Source organism: Myotis nattereri, assembly GCF_964212035.1.
Source record: "Myotis nattereri genome assembly, chromosome: 9".
Lineage (NCBI taxonomy): Eukaryota > Metazoa > Chordata > Mammalia > Chiroptera > Vespertilionidae > Myotis > Myotis nattereri.
The window spans coordinates 81,560,248-81,582,422 of record NC_138084.1 but is presented as its reverse complement, the minus strand read 5'-3'; the positions used below and the strand labels follow the sequence as shown (position 1 = coordinate 81,582,422).

General features: G+C 43.5%; 1 protein-coding gene across 1 annotated transcript in view; it reads left to right on the top strand.

Moving 5' to 3' along the window:
* Window positions 1–3,660: 3,660 nt before the first annotated feature.
* Window positions 3,661–22,175, top strand: part of DDX6 (DEAD-box helicase 6) — a 35,658-nt gene continuing 17,143 nt past the window's right edge. The window contains exons 1-5 of the mRNA XM_081099136.1: window positions 3,661–3,758; window positions 6,150–6,621; window positions 10,710–10,773; window positions 12,440–12,544; window positions 21,615–21,744. Coding sequence (XP_080955262.1) covers window positions 6,422–6,621; window positions 10,710–10,773; window positions 12,440–12,544; window positions 21,615–21,744 — 499 coding nt within the window. The 5' untranslated portion in view covers window positions 3,661–3,758; window positions 6,150–6,421. The remainder of the gene's footprint in view (window positions 3,759–6,149; window positions 6,622–10,709; window positions 10,774–12,439; window positions 12,545–21,614; window positions 21,745–22,175) is intronic.

Genomic DNA, 22,175 nt, shown 5'->3' with positions numbered 1-22,175 from the left:
TCCTCTCTGAAATCAATAAAAATATATTTTTAAAAAATAGTATCATAGCTATAAAGAAATCCACCTTCAAATTACTTGGAATTCTAGATTCTAAATATTTTAAATTGAAGTTAAAATGAAATCAAGTGATTTAAAATTAATGTGATTTTTTTCTGGTTATTTTTAGGTAAATAGGATGTGAGACTGGCAAATAATGCTTGCTAGGAGGACCCATTCTTGTGATTGAATTCCAAGTAGCAATTTTTTAGTTGCATCTCATTCTTTCAAAAAAAAAGAAAAAAAGAAATCCTATTGTGTTATAAATAAAGACACTGAAAACCTCAATTTTATTTTTGAATCTTTTCTACAGACAGATTCTCTGTTTTAAAATATCTTTTCTACAGATAGATTCTCTAGAGCCAGCCAACAATCCAGGCCTAACACTTTAGCTAACAGCTTTATAGTTCAAAATTCAAAACGTAGGGTAGGAGGAAAGTGAGAGTGACTACAAACCAAATGAACACGGCTAATACATCTTGGGAAGCACTTTGTTACAATAAATAGGTGACTAGCTGGGTATAGCACACCCTCCAAAACCGTATTTACCACAGACCACCAAAACAATTATATTCAATATTAACTAAAAGGCCAAAGGATTGGATTTACATAGTGTTTTTAAAACATACATTTCACTATAAAAATAATGCATTATCAAATAATTCATCTATATTCCTAAAGTGTCATATTTTCTATGATTCTTGTTAATCTGTTTGAACCAGGGAGGGGGGAAAAGTATTGAGATATGGTAGTTGGATCAGACCTATCAACTACTCAAATTGAACCCTGCTAACCCAAGGAGTGCATAGCTTAATTCTATACTGTCTATGCTTCTCATCAGGAAACTGAAAAGGGCTGGCATCCTATATAATAAAAGGGTAATATGCAAATTGACCCTAACAGCAGAACAACAGGGAACAACTGGTCACTGTGACACACACTGACCGCCAGGGGGCAGATGCTCAACGCAGGAGCTGCCCTTGGTGGTCAATGCACTTTCACAGGGGGGAGCTCCACTCAGCCACAAGCCAGGCTGACAGCTTCGAGCACAGCTGAGGTGGTGGGAGCCTCTCCTGACTCTGCAGCATTTGGACATCCCCTAAGGGCTCCCCGGCTGCCAGAGGGATGTCTGACTGCCAGATTAGGCCTGATTCCCCTGGGAGCAGACCTAAGCTGGCAGGTGGACATCCCCCAAGGGCTCCCAGACTGTGAGAGGGTGCAGGCCAGGCTGAGGGACACCTCACCCCCTCCCCAAGTGCATGAATTCTTGTGCAACAGGCCTCTAGTAAAGTTATAAGGATATCTGACTATCTTACAAGACATTATACAGACTCTTTTAAAGTTTTAGCCGTAACAGGATTCCCAGGTAAAAATGGGCAGCTATTTCATATTTTACTTCTGGCTGCTTCCTCACTTTTGTTTTGTCAGGACTTCAGCCAAGCCCCTGTGGAAGGTAAGTTTATTTATGAAGCAAACCCCTTTCCTTCGCCTGGCCTCATTTCTTGGCTGTATAGCAGTGGTCTCAACCTTCCTAATGCAGCGACCCTTTAACACAGTTCCTCATGTTGTGGTGACCCCCAACCATAAAATTATTTTCGTTGCTACTTCATAACTGTAATTTTGCTACTGTTATGAATCATAATGTAAATATCTGATATGCAGGATGTATTTTCATTGTTACAAATTGAACATAATGAAAGCATAGTGATTAATCACAAAAACAATATGTAATTATATGTGTGTTTTCCGATGGTCTTAGGCGACCCCTGTGAAAGGGTCGTTTGACCCCCAAAGGGGTCGTGACCCACAGGTTGAGAACCGCTGCTGTATAGGCAGAAACCCCACAGTTTCAAATCTTTAGGCTCCTTTCCCCTTAACATTCATGCTACTTGGAAAGACAGTGAGGCAAACAAAGGTCTCACATTGTTACATTTTTTTTAAAGTGTCAACTAAGAACACTATCCTTTTTAAAAAAATATATATTTTATTAATTTTCTACAGAGAGGAAGGGAGAGAGATAGAGAGTTAGAAACATTGATGAGAGAGAAACATTGATCAGCTGCCTCCTGCACACCTCCCACTGGGGATGTGCCCGCAACCCAGGCACATGCCCTTGACCGGAATCGAACCTGGGACCCTTCAGTCCGCAAGCAGACGCTCTATCCACTGAGCCAAACCGGTTTCGGTGCATTGTTACATTTTATTAAGTAACCATTTATTAAGCCACCTCTCTCCAGGATGGGCTCAAGGTGTAGGGTTATTTCCTCACATGAGTGTTTTAAAATCTGGGTGGGAGATGACATGCTACAAATTAAGCATTTTAAAAAGTGTAAGGGGAATCTTCTTTTTAATCTCAAGAACAGCCTTTTCACACTTCTTTATCACATTTCTATTGGTTGTGTGCATATAAAGACCAACAAAGAGAACAGATTGGAGGGTGTTGTTGGCATAGGGAAGCTGGAGGCGGACTGTTAGAGGGCACCTTGTGTGACTGATTTGGGGAACCCATTTGACTTTGATGGGTTGGAAGCAGCAGCAGCAAAGAGGGAAGCTGGCGGTCAGACCATCGCTGCCCACCGGGCGGATTCCTGCAGCGCGGTGGTTTCCCTTCCCCGCTGGGCGCTGCAGATGTGTCACCTGGCCTGGCCGCTGTCCTGGGCGTTCGGTCGCAGCGGGGCGAGCCAGGCTTTTCTGCCCCTGACCTAGCTTTCCAGCCTCGATTTGTTTTGCCTGGAACAACCTAGCTTTCTTGCTATTTCTGTTAAGGGTTAGCGGGGACATTGAGATATGAAAAGTACTTCTGGGGACAAACACATAAAACCCTTCTGGTGAGGGTCAGGCCGGAACCCCCTTCCCTGCACAACTTATTCCAGGAAAACTGGCTCCCGCAGCTTCCCGGCGCCTTTCTCCGAGGCGCCCCCGGACGACGCGGCCCGAGCCGTGGCCCGGGAGGCCCCTCTCAGAGCCTCCGGGGGCAGGAGGTGCAGGTCCTCCTCGGTCACCACCTCGGGGCCGCTGGGGCGAAGGCAGGGAGGACACTTGCGGGCCGCAGCCCCGCGGTGGGAATGGCAGCCCTCCCTCCTCTCGGGGAGCAGCCGCACCCCCTCTCCCAGCCCCGCGTTCTCCGCAGGGAGTCGCTGCCCCGCCGACCCCTGCCGGGGAGCCAGGAGGCCGGGGTGACGGGGCAGCGGCGCCCGAGCGCTCGCCATCTTGCGTGGAGGAGCCGCCGCCATGCGGGGGCCACAGAAGTGAGGCGGCGGGCGGCGGGGCAGGCCGGGCGCCGGAGCGAAGCGGCCACTGGAGACTTCGGCGGCGGCCGCAGTGTGGGCAGCGGCGGAAGTAGAGCCGCAGACCTGGGACGCGGCAACGGGGCTGGGCCCGGCCAGGGGGCGGGACCGGGGATGCGGGGCGGAGCCTGGGGGCTGGCCGGGCCGAGCGGGGCGGGGCCGGCGGTGCGGGGCGGAGCCTGGGGGCTGGCCGGGCCAGGCGGGGCGGGACCGGGGATGCGGGGCGGAGCCTGGGGGCTGGCCGGGCCGGCCGGGGCGGGGCCGGCGACGCGGGGCGGAGCCTGGGGGCTGGCCGGGCGGGGCGGCGCGGGGCGGGGCCGGCGGCGGCGCGGCGGGCGGGGCGGGCGCTGGAGCCGAGGTGGAAGGAGCGCCGCCATTTTGGGAGCTTCGAGTCAACAATAAAGGGCCGAGGGTGCGAGCGGAGCGGCCTCGGCGGTAGGACTCGGGCCGAGCCGGGGAGTTGGGTGAAGGGCGGGGGCAAGGTCGGCGGCGCAGTCGGGGCTGCGGGGAGGCCGTCGCCGGCGTGGGGCGCCCAGAGGCGGCGGCCTGAGGCCTGGACGGGCCCAGGGGAGGAAGGCAGGCGGCAGCTGTGGGTCGGGCGCCTGAGAGGAGTCGGGTACGGATGTCGTGCGGCGGGGTCCGTGGAAGGAGCGGGCCACGGGTTCGGAGGCGCTTTCCAGGAGCGGGGGAACGAGGGCCGTGGGGCGGCAGGACCCCGGGCCGCGGTGGAGGTGACCGGGTACGAGGCAGCCCCCGGGGGCGGCGGGGGTGCAGTGCCGAGGGCTCGGCGGGGAAGGGACCGGCAGCTGCTGGGCTGGACTCGGGCCTTGTGGGTCGTAGCGAGAGGGGGTGCTGGCGCCCCCGAGTCGTGGAGGAAGCGGGGCTTCTGGCTAAGGTTTCTCTTTGGGGCCTCAGGAAACTCCATATTGTTTCCTACCCACGGAGCTGGTTCGGTCCCTGCGCTTGTTGCGCAGATAGGATTGCGGGGCCCCAACCTTTTGTGTTTATGTTCACAGGGCGCTGACTTGGGCTGTGGGTGTTTCGGGGTGGGGGGGGGACGGGGAGAGCAAGAAATAATTGAATTATTCTCTTACAAAGACGGGGCTCACATCCTTGGCTCGTGTCTTTCCTTCCTGCTTGCTGACCCCCCTTTCCCCTCCACGGTGAAACCCGCCGGTGCGGCTCGCAGGCCGCCTCGGGGAGCCTGCGTCGGGGGCGACGGGCGTGTTTGGGGAGAAAACTGTCAGTTGCCGGCCACCGCCGGGAAGTGCTGTAATTAGCTCGGCGTGGGCTCCTCCCGGCCAGTCCACGTTTCCTTCGAACTTTTGAAAATGTTGCAAATCGAAGCTGGGAAGGGGTAGGAGGAACATTTCCGTTTCTGAGACGGTGCTCAGAGCAAGTTTCCGTTTTAATTACGGGGACGCAGTTCGCACACTTGGATTTGAAATCTTTCACATCCATGATGGGTGGTATTGATCACACTTAATCTTTGGAGGTTGCCCTCTTCATCCTCTCAGTACTTCGCAGACACGTTTTCAGTGCGAACTACTGCTATTGTTGATCATAATAGCAACCTGTCAATGTAGGATACCATTCACTGCCTGGAACAGAAACTAGGTAACTGTTAACCACCATCTGCCTAAGAAGTGAATCAGATTCTGGGAGACTTTGAAATAATACCTCTTTGTGTTTGTGATCATCAGGATTTGCTTGTGAGCAACTTTTCTTTCTTTTTTTAAGGCATAAGTATTCTAGAAAAATGTTGTTTGAGAAGCCGTGGTATATGACAAAAACAACACTAATTAATAAGCTTGTGTATTTTGGGTAAGGAATGTAAAGGAGGCAAAAAGGAACAAACCCAACAGAGTAGGCATTTACTTTCTGTCTGGCCTTTGAAGAGTTTTTATTCACTCCATTTTAAAATATGCATTCGGTCTTGGGAATAATTAAAAATGGAGGAAGTTAACCACTTTATGTATTTTTTATAGATTTCAGAAAGGAAGGGAGAGGGAGAGAAACATCAGTAATGAAAATCAAAAGGCTGTTCCTGCAAGCCCTCTACTGGGGATCAGCCCCCAGCGCTAGCATGTGCCTGGGACCCGAATTGATTGAATCATGACCTTCTGGTTCTGATGCCGCGCTCAACAACTGAGCCACACCAGCCCGGCTAACAGTTTTTTAGTATTCAAATTCTTGGCTGTTTTCAAGCAAAAGATTTTGACATGTAGACATGTCTATATTCCAGCTTCAGCTACTGTTTTAAAGGATAAGAACTTAAGGAAAATGCATTTTTCTTCACAAAGTTTAATTTATACACTTGAAATTCATAAGGTTACAAATGGGTTTTATATTTCTAAAAGCATAAAGTTAAGTCAAAAGCTTATAAAGCTCTTGGAGGATTCTCAGTTGCTGTCAGAAATAGAAGAAATTTGTCTTGCCTTGTACATATGTAGATTTACTCTAGTTAAGTTGTGAGATACTTATTGGAGTTGTGATGCAATTAAGTGGAATGAATCATTGACTTTTAGAACATTCAGGGAGGAAACTGAAGGGAAGAGATTGTCATTTGCGAACTATTGCTAATTTAATTACAGTATCTTTATACTAATATTCTTTGGGTTGCTTTGAACTGACAATTTAAAATGTTTGAGATTGATTTCATTGTGGATTTGGTTTTGTGTGCAGTTCATCTTTTTGTGTCTCTATTAGCCTGGCTAATGATGTGATCTAAGTGCAGTTGTATTCTTAATTTTTAAAAAAGTGTTAGGGGAAACAGTTTTTTATAACCTTCCTGTGTTTGCTAACTTAACTTTTTCTTCGTTTCAGATTGAAGTGAGTGAATTCAGATATATAACCAAACCTCGTTAGAGAGCCTTTAAAAATATAAAAAGTTGATTCGGTGCATGAGAGCAAGTTACTGCTGCTTACTATTCAGAGACTTACAGGTGCTTGCCTGCATTGCAATAAAGGACTCAATATTGAGCAAGACTTATATTTATCTCTTCATTTTGGAGAGCCTAATAAACTGTATTACAGTTTCTCTACTGACTTTCAAAAGTTTTGAAGTTTGGAAGAGACATCTGTACATTTAATACAGCATGAGCACGGCCAGAACAGAGAACCCTGTTATAATGGGTCTATCCAGTCAAAATGGTCAGCTGAGGGGCCCTGTGAAGCCCAGTGGTGGCCCCGGAGGAGGGGGCACACCAACACAGCAACAGATGAACCAACTGAAAAACACCAACACAATCAATAATGGCACTCAGCAGCAAGCACAGAGTATGACCACCACTATTAAGTAAGTGTGAGAACAAATAAACGTACGAGGGGGGACCAAGGAGATTTCTTTCTGTTACTTTGTTAAGGACTACTCTATGTATACTTTAACCATTTCGATTGCAGAGGACAGATGACTTTGTTTTATGGCCAGTAGGTATTTGCAATAGAATAATGTATTTCTGTCATAACTAATTGAGGTTTATTAAGTAATGAATATAGGTACAGATGATATATATTAATTTTGTATAGGTTCTATTTTAAACATTGATGGTTTTCATAATTAGCTCAGATTCATCTTGTTTTTGTCAGTATGATTTTTCCATAGTATAACTGCATATCCTAGTTTAAATGACATTTAAAGTCAATTTCAAGTTTCAAATTTAAGGACTTGCCCAGCCTTCTTACTTCCAAATGTACTCATAAAAATTTATCCATAACTTTTTTTTTCAGTTCATGCGACTTTGCTTAAAATTTTTTGTTTTATAAGCTTTCTCCTGTTACACACACACACACACACACACACACACACACACACACAATAACACGCAGTCAAATATCATAGAATCTCAGGATTTTGAACTCTGGGAAACACATCTCTGAATAGCCCCGATTCCCCTAGTTGACTAAAAACTTAAGAGCCTCATCTGACTACAGAATGTGTTTTCTTTCAAATCTGGAAGATTGTAGGCTGCCATTTTTTAAGTGTTCACTATACATTATTTGAATGGCAAATATCGCTCTAAAGATTCAGTTAATAGAAAATTAACATTTAAACTTGACCCATTTGAGGTTTGGCTTTGTTAAGAATCTAGCCATGTAGTTGATTTAACTTCTAGAAATCTTCTAAGATGATGAAACGGGTTCACTGAACTAAATAAAGTATTTTGTGTTATAATCCAGATCCTTTCATGCTTAAGACTCACTTCCTAAAGAAAAATAGCTTCTGTAAGATACCAGCATATCATATAGATGGTCCCTGCTATGTGGTTCACTAGTGACCTATAAGAATTTCCGATAGAATTGATTTGGTCACTGGGAGAATTGTCATTAATGCATATTCTATTATTTTTAAGGTAGATGCTTTAATTAGAATATTTTCTGAATTGTAGTTTGTCTTGATAAACTGTGAATAGGCTAGCAAAATTTAGGCTATTTTTATTCCTTAAAAACAGAAACGTAAATCTATGTTATTTTATTATGGGAGTGTTTTCTACTTAAATTCTAATTTGTGACAACAGTGGACTTTACTTTTGCTTTTCCTAGGGTTAATGGTTTCTTTTCAATTCCTTGGCTTCTTTAAATCATAGTTCAAGTGTCATCTCTTCCATGAAGGCTTCTAGATCCCATCAGCTGTTCAGAACTCTTCTAATACTTAGCGCTATCACTATTTTCTTATTTTAAGTAGTTTGGTTTATAAATTCCTTGTGGACAGATTTTGCATTGTATCCTCTGTGCTTTTATTCACTGTTGAATTTGACAGTGTGGTAGGCTGACCTACTAGGATGTTCAGGTGACGGTTTTTGCTTAGAAACTGCTGTGGCATAGGTTGAGGTAGAAGGCTTTCATACCCTTGGAAGTGGTAGCAAATAGTTGCCTTTGTTAGAGTGTCTTTGATTATGTGGGGCCTAGCTTTAAGTAAAATAAGGGTTCATCTTTCTAAATCAAGACTCGAGCCAAAACCGGTTTGGCTCAGTGGATAGAGCGTCAGCCTGCGGACTGAAGGGTCCCAGGTTCGATTCCGGTCAAGGCCATGTACCTGGGTTGCGGGCACATCCCCGGTAGGAGATGTGCAGGAGGCAGCTGATCGATGTTTCTCTCTCATCGATATTTCTAACTCTCTATCTCTCTCCCTTCCTCTCTGTAAAAAATCAATAAAATATAATTAAAAAAAAAAAGACTCGAAATGTTTTGGAGGCTCTGATTATGAGTGGCTATAATGAAAACGTATTATTACATATGTTTTCCCCCCATTGCTATTAGAGAGTGGAAAGGAGGGAGGGTGAGAGGGAGAGAGAAAGAGAAACATCAGTCGATTGGTTGCCTCCAGCACACGCCCCTACCAGAGATGGCGAGTGAACCCCTAATCCAGTATGTGCCCTTGACCAGAAATCAAACAAGTTGACCCCTGGAGTGAAGCTCTGACTACTGAACCACACCAGCCAGGGCAAAACTTATTTTTAAAAAATATATTTTCTTATTTTTATTTATTTCAGAGAGGAGGGGAGAGGGAGAGAGAGATAGAAGCATCAATTGATGACAGAGACTCATTGATTGGCTGCCTCTTGCACACCCTCTACTGGGGATCAAGCCTACAACCCAGGCATGTGCCCTTGACCGGAATCGAACCCAGGAACCTTCAGTCCACAGTCCGACATTCTATCCACTGAGCGAAACCAGCCAGGGGCAAAACTTATTCATTTTAAAGACAACGCTGTTGAAAAGCACTGTTTGCCTTATTGCCAATTTTTTTTTCTATTAGATGCTTTGGATATTATAGTAGAGGTTTTTGCCTGACCTAAAAGAGATTTAAAAAATTTTATTTTCCTTGTGTTTTAACTGTTTTCATACTTTAAAGCAGCAGCCACCAACCGGTGGTCCGTGAGGTCTGAAAGGTTGGCAACCACTGGTTTAAGGAAACCTTTGGAGCAGCGGTCACCAACCGGTGGTCCACGAGGTTTGAAAGGTTGGCAACCACTGGTTTAAAGCATAGCTGGTAAAAAAGATTAAGAGAGATGTTCATTAACAGATAATATTGAGTTCTTTTTTTTCTTTTTTCTTTCTTTTTTTAAAGGAGTTTTTTGTTTGTTTTTATATTTTTATTGATTTCAGAGGAAGGAGAGACAGAAACATGAGTGTCAGAGAGAATCACCAATTGGCCGTCCCCCCGCAGGCCTCCCCCACCGGGGACGAGCCCAACACTGTGCTGATTGTTTTATGTAAATTATCTAATTCTTTTTTTAAAAAATGTGTTTTTACTGATTTCAGAGAGGAAGGAAGAGGGAGAGAGAGATAGAAACATCAATGATGAGAGAGAATCATTGATCGGCTGCCTCGTGCAAGCCCCCACTGGGGATCGAGCCCACAACCCAGGCACATGCCCTTGACCGGAATCGAACCTGGGACCCTTCAGTCCGCAGGCCGATGCTCTATCCAGCGAGCCAAACCGGTCAGGGCCTTGTATAATTCTTAACCCGTTGTATATATGACAATGGAAACTTGGAAAAGTAACTGCTGCACGGTCAAAAAATAAGTGGTAGGGTCAGGGATGAAACTTTGGAGTCTGGTGTGGTTTTTTGTGTGTATTTTGTTTTAATTCAGAGAGGGAGAGGGAGAGAGAGAAAGAAACATTAATGGTGAGAGAAAATCATTGATCGGCTGCCTCCTGCACGACCCACGCTAGGAATTGAGCCCGCACCGAGGCATGTGCCCTGACTGGGAATCAAACCATGACCTCCTGGTTCATAGGTGGATGCTCAACCACTGAGCCATGCCAACTGGGCTGGAGTCCTTGGTTTACCTAGTGTCCAGAAGTTACCAACTCAGATGCCTGTGCCAGATGAGAAGATACTTGCCCTCTCTAAAGGGTCAGCTGCTTGATTTTAAACTCAGTTACCAAGCTCTGTCGAACTATCGCTGTGCAGAAATTTGGAACCAATGTTGCTAAAGCTTCCAGTTTTACAGGAAAAGCCAGAATCTGGACTTTTACACAAAATCTTCTAATTTTTTAATATTGGTAACTAGCTTAAAACACATACATGATATGTTTATCTCTGTTAAACTATATTCTTTATATATATATTAGGTTTTTTTTATTGATTCTAGAGGGGGCGGTAGGGGAGAAATACTGATGCAAGAGAGACATTGATCTGTTGCCTCCCACAGGCACCCAACCAGAAATTGAACCCACCACCTTTTGGTGTGTGAGATGATGCTCTCCAACCAGTTGGGCCACACGGGCCAGGGCTGTTAACTATATTCTTAAGTAAATGGCAATATATTAAACTTACTGTGCTTTTTATAACTTAATTATAATTGAGATGAATTATCTTTGTATTAGAATATGATGCTATGAATTCTGATACTTCAATTTTACTACATTCTCTCTAGACCTGGTGATGACTGGAAAAAGACTTTAAAACTCCCTCCAAAGGATCTAAGAATCAAAACTTCGGTAAGTTGGTTGTAAAATTTAACTTAAGATGGTGTGGAAACTCCAAAAGTGAAGTAATTTCTATATAATAAAAGGCGAATATGCAAATTGTCCCCTCGACTGGGAGTTTGACCAGGGGACAGGCCAGCTGGCCAACCTCCTGCGTCCCCTCCCCCTGGCCCAATCGGGCCAGACCCCACCCGTGCACGAATTCATCACCAGGCCTCTAGTTAGTTAATAATAATGGGTACTATGTGTTCACTCTTAAGTTGAAATGGTTGAAGTTGTGTAGACCAGTGACGGCGAACCTTTTGAGCTTGGCGTGTCAGCATTTTGAAAAACCCTAACTTAACTCTGGTGCCGTGTCACATAGAGAAATTTTTTGATATTTGCAACCATAGTAAAACAAAGACTTATATTTTTGATATTTATTTTATATATTTAAATGCCATTTAACAACAAAAAAATCAACCAAAAAAATGAGTTCGTGTGTCACCTCTGACACGCGTGTCATAGGTTCGCCATCACTGATGTAGACAATGTGATGACTTGCCAAGAATTTTCACTATTTGGAGGAATTATATTAAAATGTGTATCTACATATTAATATTTATATGTATGTATACTTTTCTAATTTATGGAATAACTAGAGGCCCAGTGCATGAAATTTGTGCATGGGTGCAGTCCCTAGGCCTGGCCAGCGATCGAAACGCAAGCATCTGGCGTGGAAGGGCAGGTCCCAGCTGACCTCTGGGCTTTGGGCAGCACCCAGGCTCCTGTATGCCCCCTTCCCCTAAGTCATCGGGCCCTCCACCACCGCTAGTCACTGTCTGTGGGGCAGTAGGGGCCCACTCACCCCTGCCTGGCCTGGTGCCACCCGCTAATCTGCTCCACCATCCTGCCACGGTCCTGCTCTTGTCGGGGGCCCATCAGGGCTGGCAGCGCCTCCGCTGCTGCCTGCTGCCAGCGTCGTGTCGCCAATGCCTGCCATGTTCCACACCACCCCCTGGTGGTCAGTGCATGTCATAGCATGCAGTCATACTCCCAGTCGAGGGGACAATTTGCATATTACGCTTTTATTATATAGGATAGTTTTCAAGGCATATTCTCTTTTGTTCAGTAAGATTGAGGCCAGGTGTTATCTCCATTTTATGGATGAGAAAATGGAAGTTGCAAATGGTTAGTTCTCTTAGCCCAGTATTTTCAACCAAGGGATATTTAGCAATAGCTACAAACATTTCTGGTTATCACAGCTGGGGAAAGGCTACAAGACAGCCCCTTACAGCAGTGAATTTTCTGGCCCAAAAGTCAACATTGCTGAGCTTGAGAAGCCCTGATTTTGACTAGGCTATTTGTAGGCAATGAGTGGTAAACTAGGGTTTGATTTCATATTCGATTTTAATTTCACAGCATGATTCTTACAGTATTCCACCTGTTCCTTAGAAGAATATGACCACAGAGTGGCCTTTCCTCCAAACACAGTTTTTAAATGACTTGTGTCTGTTAGAGAGTGATTATTCTTCAGGAATAGTTGAAATACAGATCAGGACAGAGCTAATCTGCATATATTTATATCTTAAATGGGAGAGATAAAGAATTAGTTTCTCAGACAAACTTTCTTAAGCATGCTAACTAACGAACACAGTTGTGCTTTATTCTTTTATTATTGTTTTGTTTGCTTGACTAGGATGTAACCTCCACAAAAGGAAATGAGTTTGAAGATTACTGTTTAAAGCGGGAGTTACTGATGGGAATTTTTGAAATGGGCTGGGAAAAGCCATCTCCTATTCAGGTATGTTTCCCCTTTTTATCACGTGTATAATGTTATGAGTGAAGAATTACATACTTATTATCTATGGGGATGATAAAATGAATATTTCTCTTGTGTGTACACACCCACACATATATGCACTCGTTTTCCGAACCTTTTTTCCCCCCCCCAAACCTTTTAAGAGTAAGTTACAAAATCATGGCCATCACCTCTAAATATTTCAGTGTTTCCTAAGAATAGAAATACTATGTTATGTCTATATATATAAAAGCCTAAGCGACCATTACAACCAAACGACCAGTCAACCAATCACTATGACTCTCATTGACCACCCAGAGGCAGATACTCAATGCAGGAGCTGCCCCCTGGTGGTCAGTGCATTCCCACAGCCAAGCTCCCCGCCAGCCCCTGGCCATGCACTGGGCCTCTAGTATAACCACAATATAGTTATCTGCAGTCAAGTCAGCATTAATACAATATTTCTATCTCATCATTTGGATTCTAATTTTTAATTGACACGAAAATGTCCTTTTTAGCATTTTTTTTCCTCCTTGGTATAGAATCCATCCTAGGATTGAGTATTGCATATAGTTATATCTCTCTAACCTTCTTTCAGCATTTCCCTAGTCTGTTTTAGTCTTTTATGATATTGATATATTAAAAAATATAGTACCCTTTTTTTTTTTTTTTTTAATATATTTTATTGATTTTTCACAGAGAGGAAGGGAGAGGGATAGAGAGTTAGAAACATCGATGAGAGAGAAACATCGATCAGCTGCCTCCAGCACATCTCCCACTGGGGATGTGCCCGCAACCCAGGTACATGGCCTTGACCGGAATCGAACCTGGGACCCCTCAGTCCGCAGGCCGATGCTCTATCCACTGAGCCAAACCGGTTTCAGCTACCCTTTTTAAAACAGAGCATTCCTCATTCTGGGTTTGTCTCATGTTTCTGTGTGATTAAAGTTAATACATTCTTAGCCAAAATACTGTAGAAATCATGCTGTGGCCTTCTCAGGGTATCACGTGTGGAGGTGTGCACAATGCCTGTCTATTTCTCATTGATGATTTTAATTTTGACTACCCCGTCAAAGCGGCCTCTGATTTTTCTACTGTATAATTGCAGCTTTTTTCCTATCTTGGAGTTAATAAGCATCTGTAGAGATCACTTTAAGATCATGCAGAGATCCTACTCTTCATCAAAGTTTCTCCTAGTCTTAGCATCCATTGATCCTATCTTTGTTGGATTATAATGAGTTTCCAACTCTAGGACTCCTTTGGCTTTTAAAGAGCCTTCCCTATCTCCTTATGCATATCCTATATAATAAAGAGCTAATATGCTAATTAGACTGGACACCAGAACGACCAGTGGGCAGGACCGCGATGGGCCAAGGTAGCTGGAGCTGTGAGGGCCGAGCTCTTGCACGAATTTCGTGCATCGGGCCTCTAGTGTGTGTGTGTGTGTGTGTGTGTGTGTGTGTGTGTATAAAATCGGTATGGAATCATGAATTCTTTTTTTTCCCCCAATGATATTTTTGTGCTCAAATTCCCAGATTTGGGTAGTATGAGCTCCTTCGAGGTTGTTTTGTAACATGCCCCCTTTTCTTTTTCAGATAATTTTTATTTTTTAAATTTTATTTTTATCAGGTTTCTTTTCTTTCATTTTTTTAGTCTTTAGTATTGAAAGTATTGCATATGTCCCCTTTTCGCCCTATCTACCCCCCCAGCCCATCCCACCCCCGCCATGGATAGACTATTTTTAGAGCAGTTTTCAGCTCACAGCAATTGAACTGAAAGATAGAGATTTCCCATATACTCCTGTCCCCACTTATGCATAGCACCCCCCCCCCCATTATCAGTATTCTCTGCAAGAGTTATACATTGTGATACATTTGTTACAACTGATGACTTACATTGACATGTATCATCCAAAGCCTGCAGTTTACCTTAAGATTCACTCTTGGTGTTGTATATTCTATGAGTTTGAACAAATGTATAATGACATATATCCACCATTATGGTATCATACAGAGTTGTTTCACTGTCCTAAAAAATCCTTTATGCTCCACCTCTTCACCCGTTCCTCCCTCCATTTTTCTTGAGCACTTCGTTTTTGGCATATCATGAAGCTTATCTGTACCTACCCTGCCCCAGCCTTGGAATCAGCCATTTTCCCAGCCCCCGTTCCAGTTAGTGGGGAATAGGGTTAGAGGCCAACATCTGAACACTAGGTGCACTCTTTGCTCCTTGGCCCTTTCAGTGGAAAGAGCAAGGGAATATACAGTATGTATGCATGCATGTACATGCATATATGTAGACATAAACATGCAGTGTACATATGCAGATTTGATGAACGACTGTTCTCTTTATGTAACTTAAAAGTGTTGCATCTAGCTTTTAAGGACAATCCCCTATGACATCATTGAGCACTTGCTCATTAAGCAAACATTGAGTGGCCTAGAAAGTGTTAGGTGCAGGATGTTGTGTTGAAAAGGCAGAGAGCATTCCTGCCTTCACAGTCTGTGAAGCTAATTGTACAGATAATTTAGTGTAATACTACTTTCTACTTGAAATTGCACAAATATGTAGCCATTTGAGGAAGATGGAACAACCTGGAAGAAGAATTGATCCATGTTCTAAGCACAGAACACTAGGCTAGTGATTGTCTAGGGGTGAAAGTGTGCCTTAGTGGACAAACCAAAAGAAGTTTATTATGGCTAGAGAAAGTATCAAGATAAGGTTATACATAATCAGATAGGCAGTGTGAATGTGGATATTAAAAATATATAAACTGCTTGTCTGTAATGTACAGACAGACGCGGCATACATCATCTCGTGGTTACATCGCCATCTCCCATTTATTTATATATAAAAAAAAGTTCCGTCATTTCTACATATGTACATATGTACTTTATGTTTTTTATTATTTATTTACCACAAGTAAAGGTCAGGAATTGTTATCTTTCTTTTAAATTTTTTTTACTGTTTCACTTCATTACTGCTGTGTCTGTGCTCCATGTGAGTGACAGGTGCCTATGTAGGTGGGTTCCGAATTACGGCGAAAATCGCATTTCCCATTACTGCACACCGTAGGCACAGATCTCCGATGTAACCTGAGGACCTACTGTAGTTCATGTGAATGTATTTTATCTGTACGGATAAAAAAGTGTTCTGAGAACTCTTCTGTAGGGTCTAGTCATTCAACTTTGTATCTCTGGTACTTAGCAAGGTGCATGCAGGAAACAGGCCCTCAAAAAGCCAGTTGCATGTAGAAAGCTTTGAAATTATGGTTAACATATGTTGGCAGGTGAACTTGGTCTAAACTGCTTAGAGAACTGGCTAAGAACACTAGATTTGCAAGCAGGCTGCCCAGGTTGAATCCCAACGCTACTGCTTTTTTAGTTGATTGTTTGAGATATCTTCCTAAGCCCTGGTTTGCTAACCTATAAAATTGATATAGCATATACCATAGGGCTATTGTGAAAATTCAGTGAGATGATGAATGTTAGTATGCTTAATACAGTACCTAGTATGTGATAAATGCAGAAGAAATGTTATGGGTTATTGTTCCATATAACAGTTTTATTTATTGGTTCATTTAGCAGACCCTTGCTGGGTTCTATTTCCCACCTTTGTATTAAATTTTAAAATTGACTTTGTTATTTGCATTCTCAGTGTTGGTATAGCCCAGCCGTGGGCAAACTACGGCCCGCGGGCCGTATCCGGCCCATTTGAAATGAATAAAACTAAAAAAAAAAAAAAAAGACCGTACCCTTTTATGTAATGATGTTTACTTTGAATTTATATTAGTTCACACAAACACTCCATCCATGCTTTTGTTCTGGCCCTCCAGTCCAGTTTAAGAACCCATTGTGGCCCTCGAGTCAAAAAGTTTGCGCACCCCTAGTATAGCATATAGGCAATTAATTCTCCAGCCACTTAGCCAAAGTATTAGATACCTGAGACTACCATTCACATTGTCTTTTTCTTCACTATTATTTTGCCTGAGAATTTGTGGAAAACACAGCAATGCCAGTGTCTACCATATGACTAAGGAGGTTGGCTAGACTATGGATATATTGGGTGGGGGAGATATAATATCTCAGAAGGAAGCTAGGGTTCTACTAAGAAAGGGAAATGGATACTAACGTAACAAAAATACATCCAATATCTATATCTTTATATCTCTATATATCTACATATCTATATATGTTTATATATAGATATATGTGCCTACATATGTCTATATATGTCTCTCTCTCACTCGACTTGGTGTACGGCCGGGGGGGCTGTGGGGAGGGACCAATGGGAGGTTGGCTGTGGGAGCACACTGACCACCAGGGGGGGCAGTTCCTGCGTTGAGTGTCTGCCTCTTGGTGGTCAGTGTGCATCATAGTGACTGGTTGACTGGTCGTTAGGTCGTAATGGTCGCTTAGGCTTTTATAGAGAGAGAGAGAGAGAGATTGGATCAGTTCCTAGACCTTACAGAGGATCATGGACTTGGAGAACTAAGGCGGCATGATTCTGCCATCATCAGACCTAAGGTAGTGGGATTGTTGGGCTAAATTAAATATAACTCAGATATCATACCATTCAGTGGTTTTTAGTATATTCACAGTTGTGCAAGCAATACTACAATCAGTTTTAGAACATTTTCAGCACCCTAACCAGCGGTTCTCAACCTGTGGGTCGTGAACAATGAAAATACATCCTGCATAGCAGATACTTACATTACGATTCATAACAGTAGCAAAATTACAGTTATGAAGTAGCAATGAAAATAATTTTATGATTGGGGTCACCACAACATGAGGAACCGTATTAAAGGGTCGCCGCATTAGGAAGGTTGAGGACCACTCAGAAAGTCCTTTAACAGTCTCTCCTCATTTTCTCTTAGCTCTAAGCACCCACTAATCTACTTTCTGTCTCTATAGCATGATTTAAGAATTCTAGACATTTCCTTTAAATAGAATTATACAATATGTGGTCTCCTCTGGCTAGCTCTTTTGGCATATCATACTTCCTTATGGGTCATTCATGTTGTGACATATATCAAAACTTTATTCCTTTCTGTTGAGTAATGTTCCATTGTATGGCTATACCACATTTGGTTTATCCACTCATCAGTTGGTAGGGTTGTTTGCACTGTTAGCTATTATGAATAACTAGAGGCCTGGTACATGAATTCCTACACAGGTGGGGTCCTGCTGGCCCGCCCCAATCAGGCCAGGCTGGCTGGCACTGCCCCCCATTGGGGTGGGGGGCCGATTGGGGGCAGGGCGGCCAGGGGGAGGGGCCTGGAGAAGACCCACTGAGCTGGAGCTGAGCATGGACCCCAGGCTTCCCAGGGAGGACAGCCTCAGCAAGGAAACAGAAACCACCAGAAGGCTCTGCAAACAGGCCCTGAGTTCCCTTTGGCCAGGCAGACTCAGCTAGTGTCTCTGTGTGTACATTAGACACAGCCTGGCACTCGCCTTCGTCTGTTGGTCAAATCCATTGCTTCGAAAAACCTGTTCTCCTTCTTCTTTTTGGGCCCTTACAACAAATACAGGCCATTTGGAAAATGCAGGCCCCAGTGGCAGAGCCAGGCCCCACAATCACCCGGAGTTTAGGCCCAACACAACTGGGTGGCCATCTCCACGGAACAGAAGACACTGTTTTAGAGTCTTAATTCTCCCCTAAAATGTGCCCAACTGCTCCTCTTTAGCCAGGATAGACTGAACTAAGGAACCAAAGACCAAGCTTCCTTTGAGGTGGGATCCATCGGGAGCCGGCTGGTGGCAAGGTCCCTTACAGGCAGCTGCCTTCTCCCCAAGCTCGGTGTGCTCTGAGCCGGCCCATTTCTGGCAGTGCCCGGTCCTGGGCTGTTGGTCGGGCGGCAGGTCCACAGGCTTCTCTCGCCCACCTTCCTGGCCTCCTGAGCAATACCTTCCGGCTCGCGCCAGGTGGCTTTCGCTAGAGCCGGGACTCGGAGAGCGAAGGAGCCGGACTCACACGTTGCCCGGCTGCACCCCCCACCCCACTTCTCTGTCTTGCTCGTGTGGATCGGGCCAAAGCCCACTACTACCCAAGACTGGTGCCACATGGGGAGGGTCGCAGCGGGGAGAGGGGTGCCCTGACCTGCCAGCCTTGGTGACGGTCATCTCGGTGCCCAGCTGATGGAATTTGTCCCACAGAGCCTTCATCTTAAGCTGCACGCTCACACTGGCCACCTTCGCGTTCTTCTTTACCGGCGCCTTGGCGGCGGCTGTGCAACCAGCCCCGGGGCCCTCGGGCTCGGCTGCAGCTCTGGTGGTGGCCCTTGCAGCTGGTGCATCATAGCGACCGGTCGTTTCAGTCGTTCTGCCGTAATAGTTGCTGGGCTTTTATTATATAGGTGCTGCTGTGAACATGAATGTACAAGTTTTGTGTGGAGATGTTTTCACTTTGGGGGTTATATTTCTGGGAGTGGAATTGTGGGTTCATGTGCTAATGCTGTATAACCTGTTGAGAAGTTGTCAGACTTCCAAAGTGGCTATACATTCCCACTAGCAGTGTGTGAGGGTTTTGAATTCTCCACATCCTCACTTACATGTTGTTATTTGTAGACTTACATTCAAGTCCTGGTTCTAGCATTTCTTGCTTCATGACCTTGGGCAAAACAATTAATCTCTGAGGATCCATTTTATACATTGTAAAACAAAAAGTACCAAACTTAAAAGGACATAAATATTGTAAGGTATCTACCTAGCAGAGTGCCTAGCACACAGTGTTTCAAGAATTTTTAGCTTCCTTTTCTCCTTCTCTGCTGGCAGCTTCACATTATTTCCTCTTGGTTTCAGAGCTGCCTGAATCTGAGTTTTCTTGCTTCATATTACCTGGTCTTCCTAGGAAACAGTGGTAAGAGACAGTGTGGATGTGCTGAATTACCAGACTAATCATCATGGCCATCATACAGGCAAAATACCAGTGCATCCTAACTACAGACTAGCTTGCTGACTTTGTTACAAAGTCTTACCCTTAAACAGTTCCTGTAGAGCATGAGCCCTGTCAAAGAAAATAGAGGAATTTAGAAGTTAGTGGCCTCAATCTAAATCAAATGACATATCCAAAATGTGAATTAGGATACCCCCAATTAATTCTACCCTGCTTGACTTCATTAAAAATGTTTATAGTTTTAAAGGACCTGGCTCAGAAAATCATTGGAAGACCCTTGGAGACCATTTAGCCCTATCCATTCCCTCTCCCTTTTTTGGGGGGGGGCGGGGGGGGCTATGGTGTGCAGGCGGCCTGTTTAAAAACCATAGAAGAGGCCCTGGCCTAGTTGCTCAGTGGGTTAAAGTGTTGTCCTGATACACCAAGGTTGCGGGTTTGATCTCCAGTCATTTTCTTCCTTGACCTGCTTTACCACAATAAGCAGACTATTTACTGCTAGTTATAGGAACAATTTAACAGTATTGTCACCAGACCATTTTCACAGTTCTGGTGTCTGTGCTAGTTATTCTGACCATACGGAACCCATCTGACCCCTGTGATTGGGTTCTGGGTAGAATAAGTGTCATGGTGGGAAATAGAAGTCATTATGCTTATGACTTAGATATTTCTATAATAAAAATATATTTAAAAATTTTTTTGAAGTGCTGGAGAGATTTCTTTTGGTCATAAGCTTAGGCATAGAAAGAACTAATTATTATAATGATTATGATTCTCCTAATTTATTTTCCTAACTTTTTAGTTGGGTTTTTATTTTTTTTAAGTATATTTTTTATTGATTTCAGAGAGGAAGGGAGAAGGGGGAGGGAGAGAAAGAGAAACATCAATGATGAGAGAGAATCATTGATTGGCTGCCTCCCGCATGCCCCACACTTGGGACTGAGCTGCCGAAACCCAGGCATGTGCCCCCTCAGGGAATCAAACCATGTCCTCCTAGTCCATGGATCGGCACTCAACCACTGAGCCACACTGGCTGGACCTAACTTTTTAGTTTTAAAAATTAAAACTAATTTCTTTAATTTGAGAAATAGGAATGTTCAGCTTCCTCCCTGTTTATACTTGTTCTGCCTTTTTAGTTTCCCTGTAGATATATGTGTATTTAATTTTTAGTAATGTTGAGACTCCTTTGCTATTGTCTGGGAAATTTGTCCTGATTTAATCGGAAATGTTGTCTTCTGCAAAACACACATGACAGTAATTTAAATATGAAAATGAGAGTCCCTCTAGTCAAGTGACCATGGATTGAGGTAACTAGATTGGAATTGACTCTCCATTTGAGCACATTTCAGGACAGAGGAGTGGCTGTAAGACAGATATTGGAGGTTTATGGATCTAATTATTAAATATGAAATAGGACCTGAGGTTAGACTTTTCCAGCCTATTCCTGCTTTTTGCAAGGGTAAGTTGTCCAAGATACAAGTTTTCATTGTAAAATTGGCTTATTAGTCCTAAAATATCATATATAGTGTTTGCTTTGTATTTTTTGGTCATTTTTTCCTCCAGTTTTTAATTGTGAACTGTCTTCTGCTTTTTCTCTCTCTGTGTGTGTCAGCTCAAGTTCCTCCTTTCTTTGTTCTCTTTGTTGTTGATGCTCAGCTTCCTTGGCCATACACACTTACATGTACAGTTTTTATTACATTGGAATGCAATTTAATATATATTCTATGAGCAGTTTTAGTAAATAAATATTGGTTGATAATGATGGTGATGCTGACTGGTCTTGCTCATTTACGTGGTCTCTACTTACTTATTCTTGTAAAATGCAAACATAAAGGACACTTTAAAGCAATACCAAAGAGATATACCTTCAGTGTATTTAGAGAAGAATTTGCTTATGTGCTGTTTTGGGTTTGTTTTAAAATATATATTTTTATTGATTTCAGAGAGGAAGGGGGAGGGAAAGAGAGAGAAACATCAATGATGAGAGAATCATTTCATTGACTGGCTGCCTCCTGCACACCCCCCATTGGGAATCAAGCCTGCAACCCGGGCATGTGCCCTGACTGGGAATCGAACTGTGACTACCTGGTTCATAGGTTGACACTCAAACACTGAGCCATGCCGGCCAGGCTGTGCTGTTTTTATTCACAAGTAATTTGTATTGTCTTGTCTCTTTTAGGAGGAGAGCATTCCCATCGCTTTATCTGGTAGGGATATCTTAGCTAGAGCAAAAAATGGAACGGGCAAGAGTGGTGCCTACCTCATTCCCTTACTTGAACGGCTAGACCTGAAGAAGGACAATATACAAGGTTAGTTGTTTGTTTAAACTAAAAATGACAGTTTAAATCTTGGAGCTATGTAGAAGGTAATTTTTTTAAGTTAGAATTTACATAATCTGAAATTAGTATTTATCCTTTTTTTCCCCCCACAACTCTTTAGTTTTCAAAATATTTTTTTATATTATGCAGTTTCGACAATATTCCGTTGATATAGGCAAAGTAAGCTATTGCCTTCTAGATAGGAATACTAAGATCATGAGAAGTTAAATTGTTGGATGTTATTACTTAAAAACTATGAAACTGATTTTACTTATATGTGGAATCTAATGAACAAAAATAAACAAATAGAAAAAAACCTACGGAACTGAATTGTCTCTGTGGCAGCTGTGTGTCTGCAAGTTTCCTACAGAAACATGAATTCCCTTCTCTTTAAAGCCATGCGTTTTTGGAATTTTAAAAGC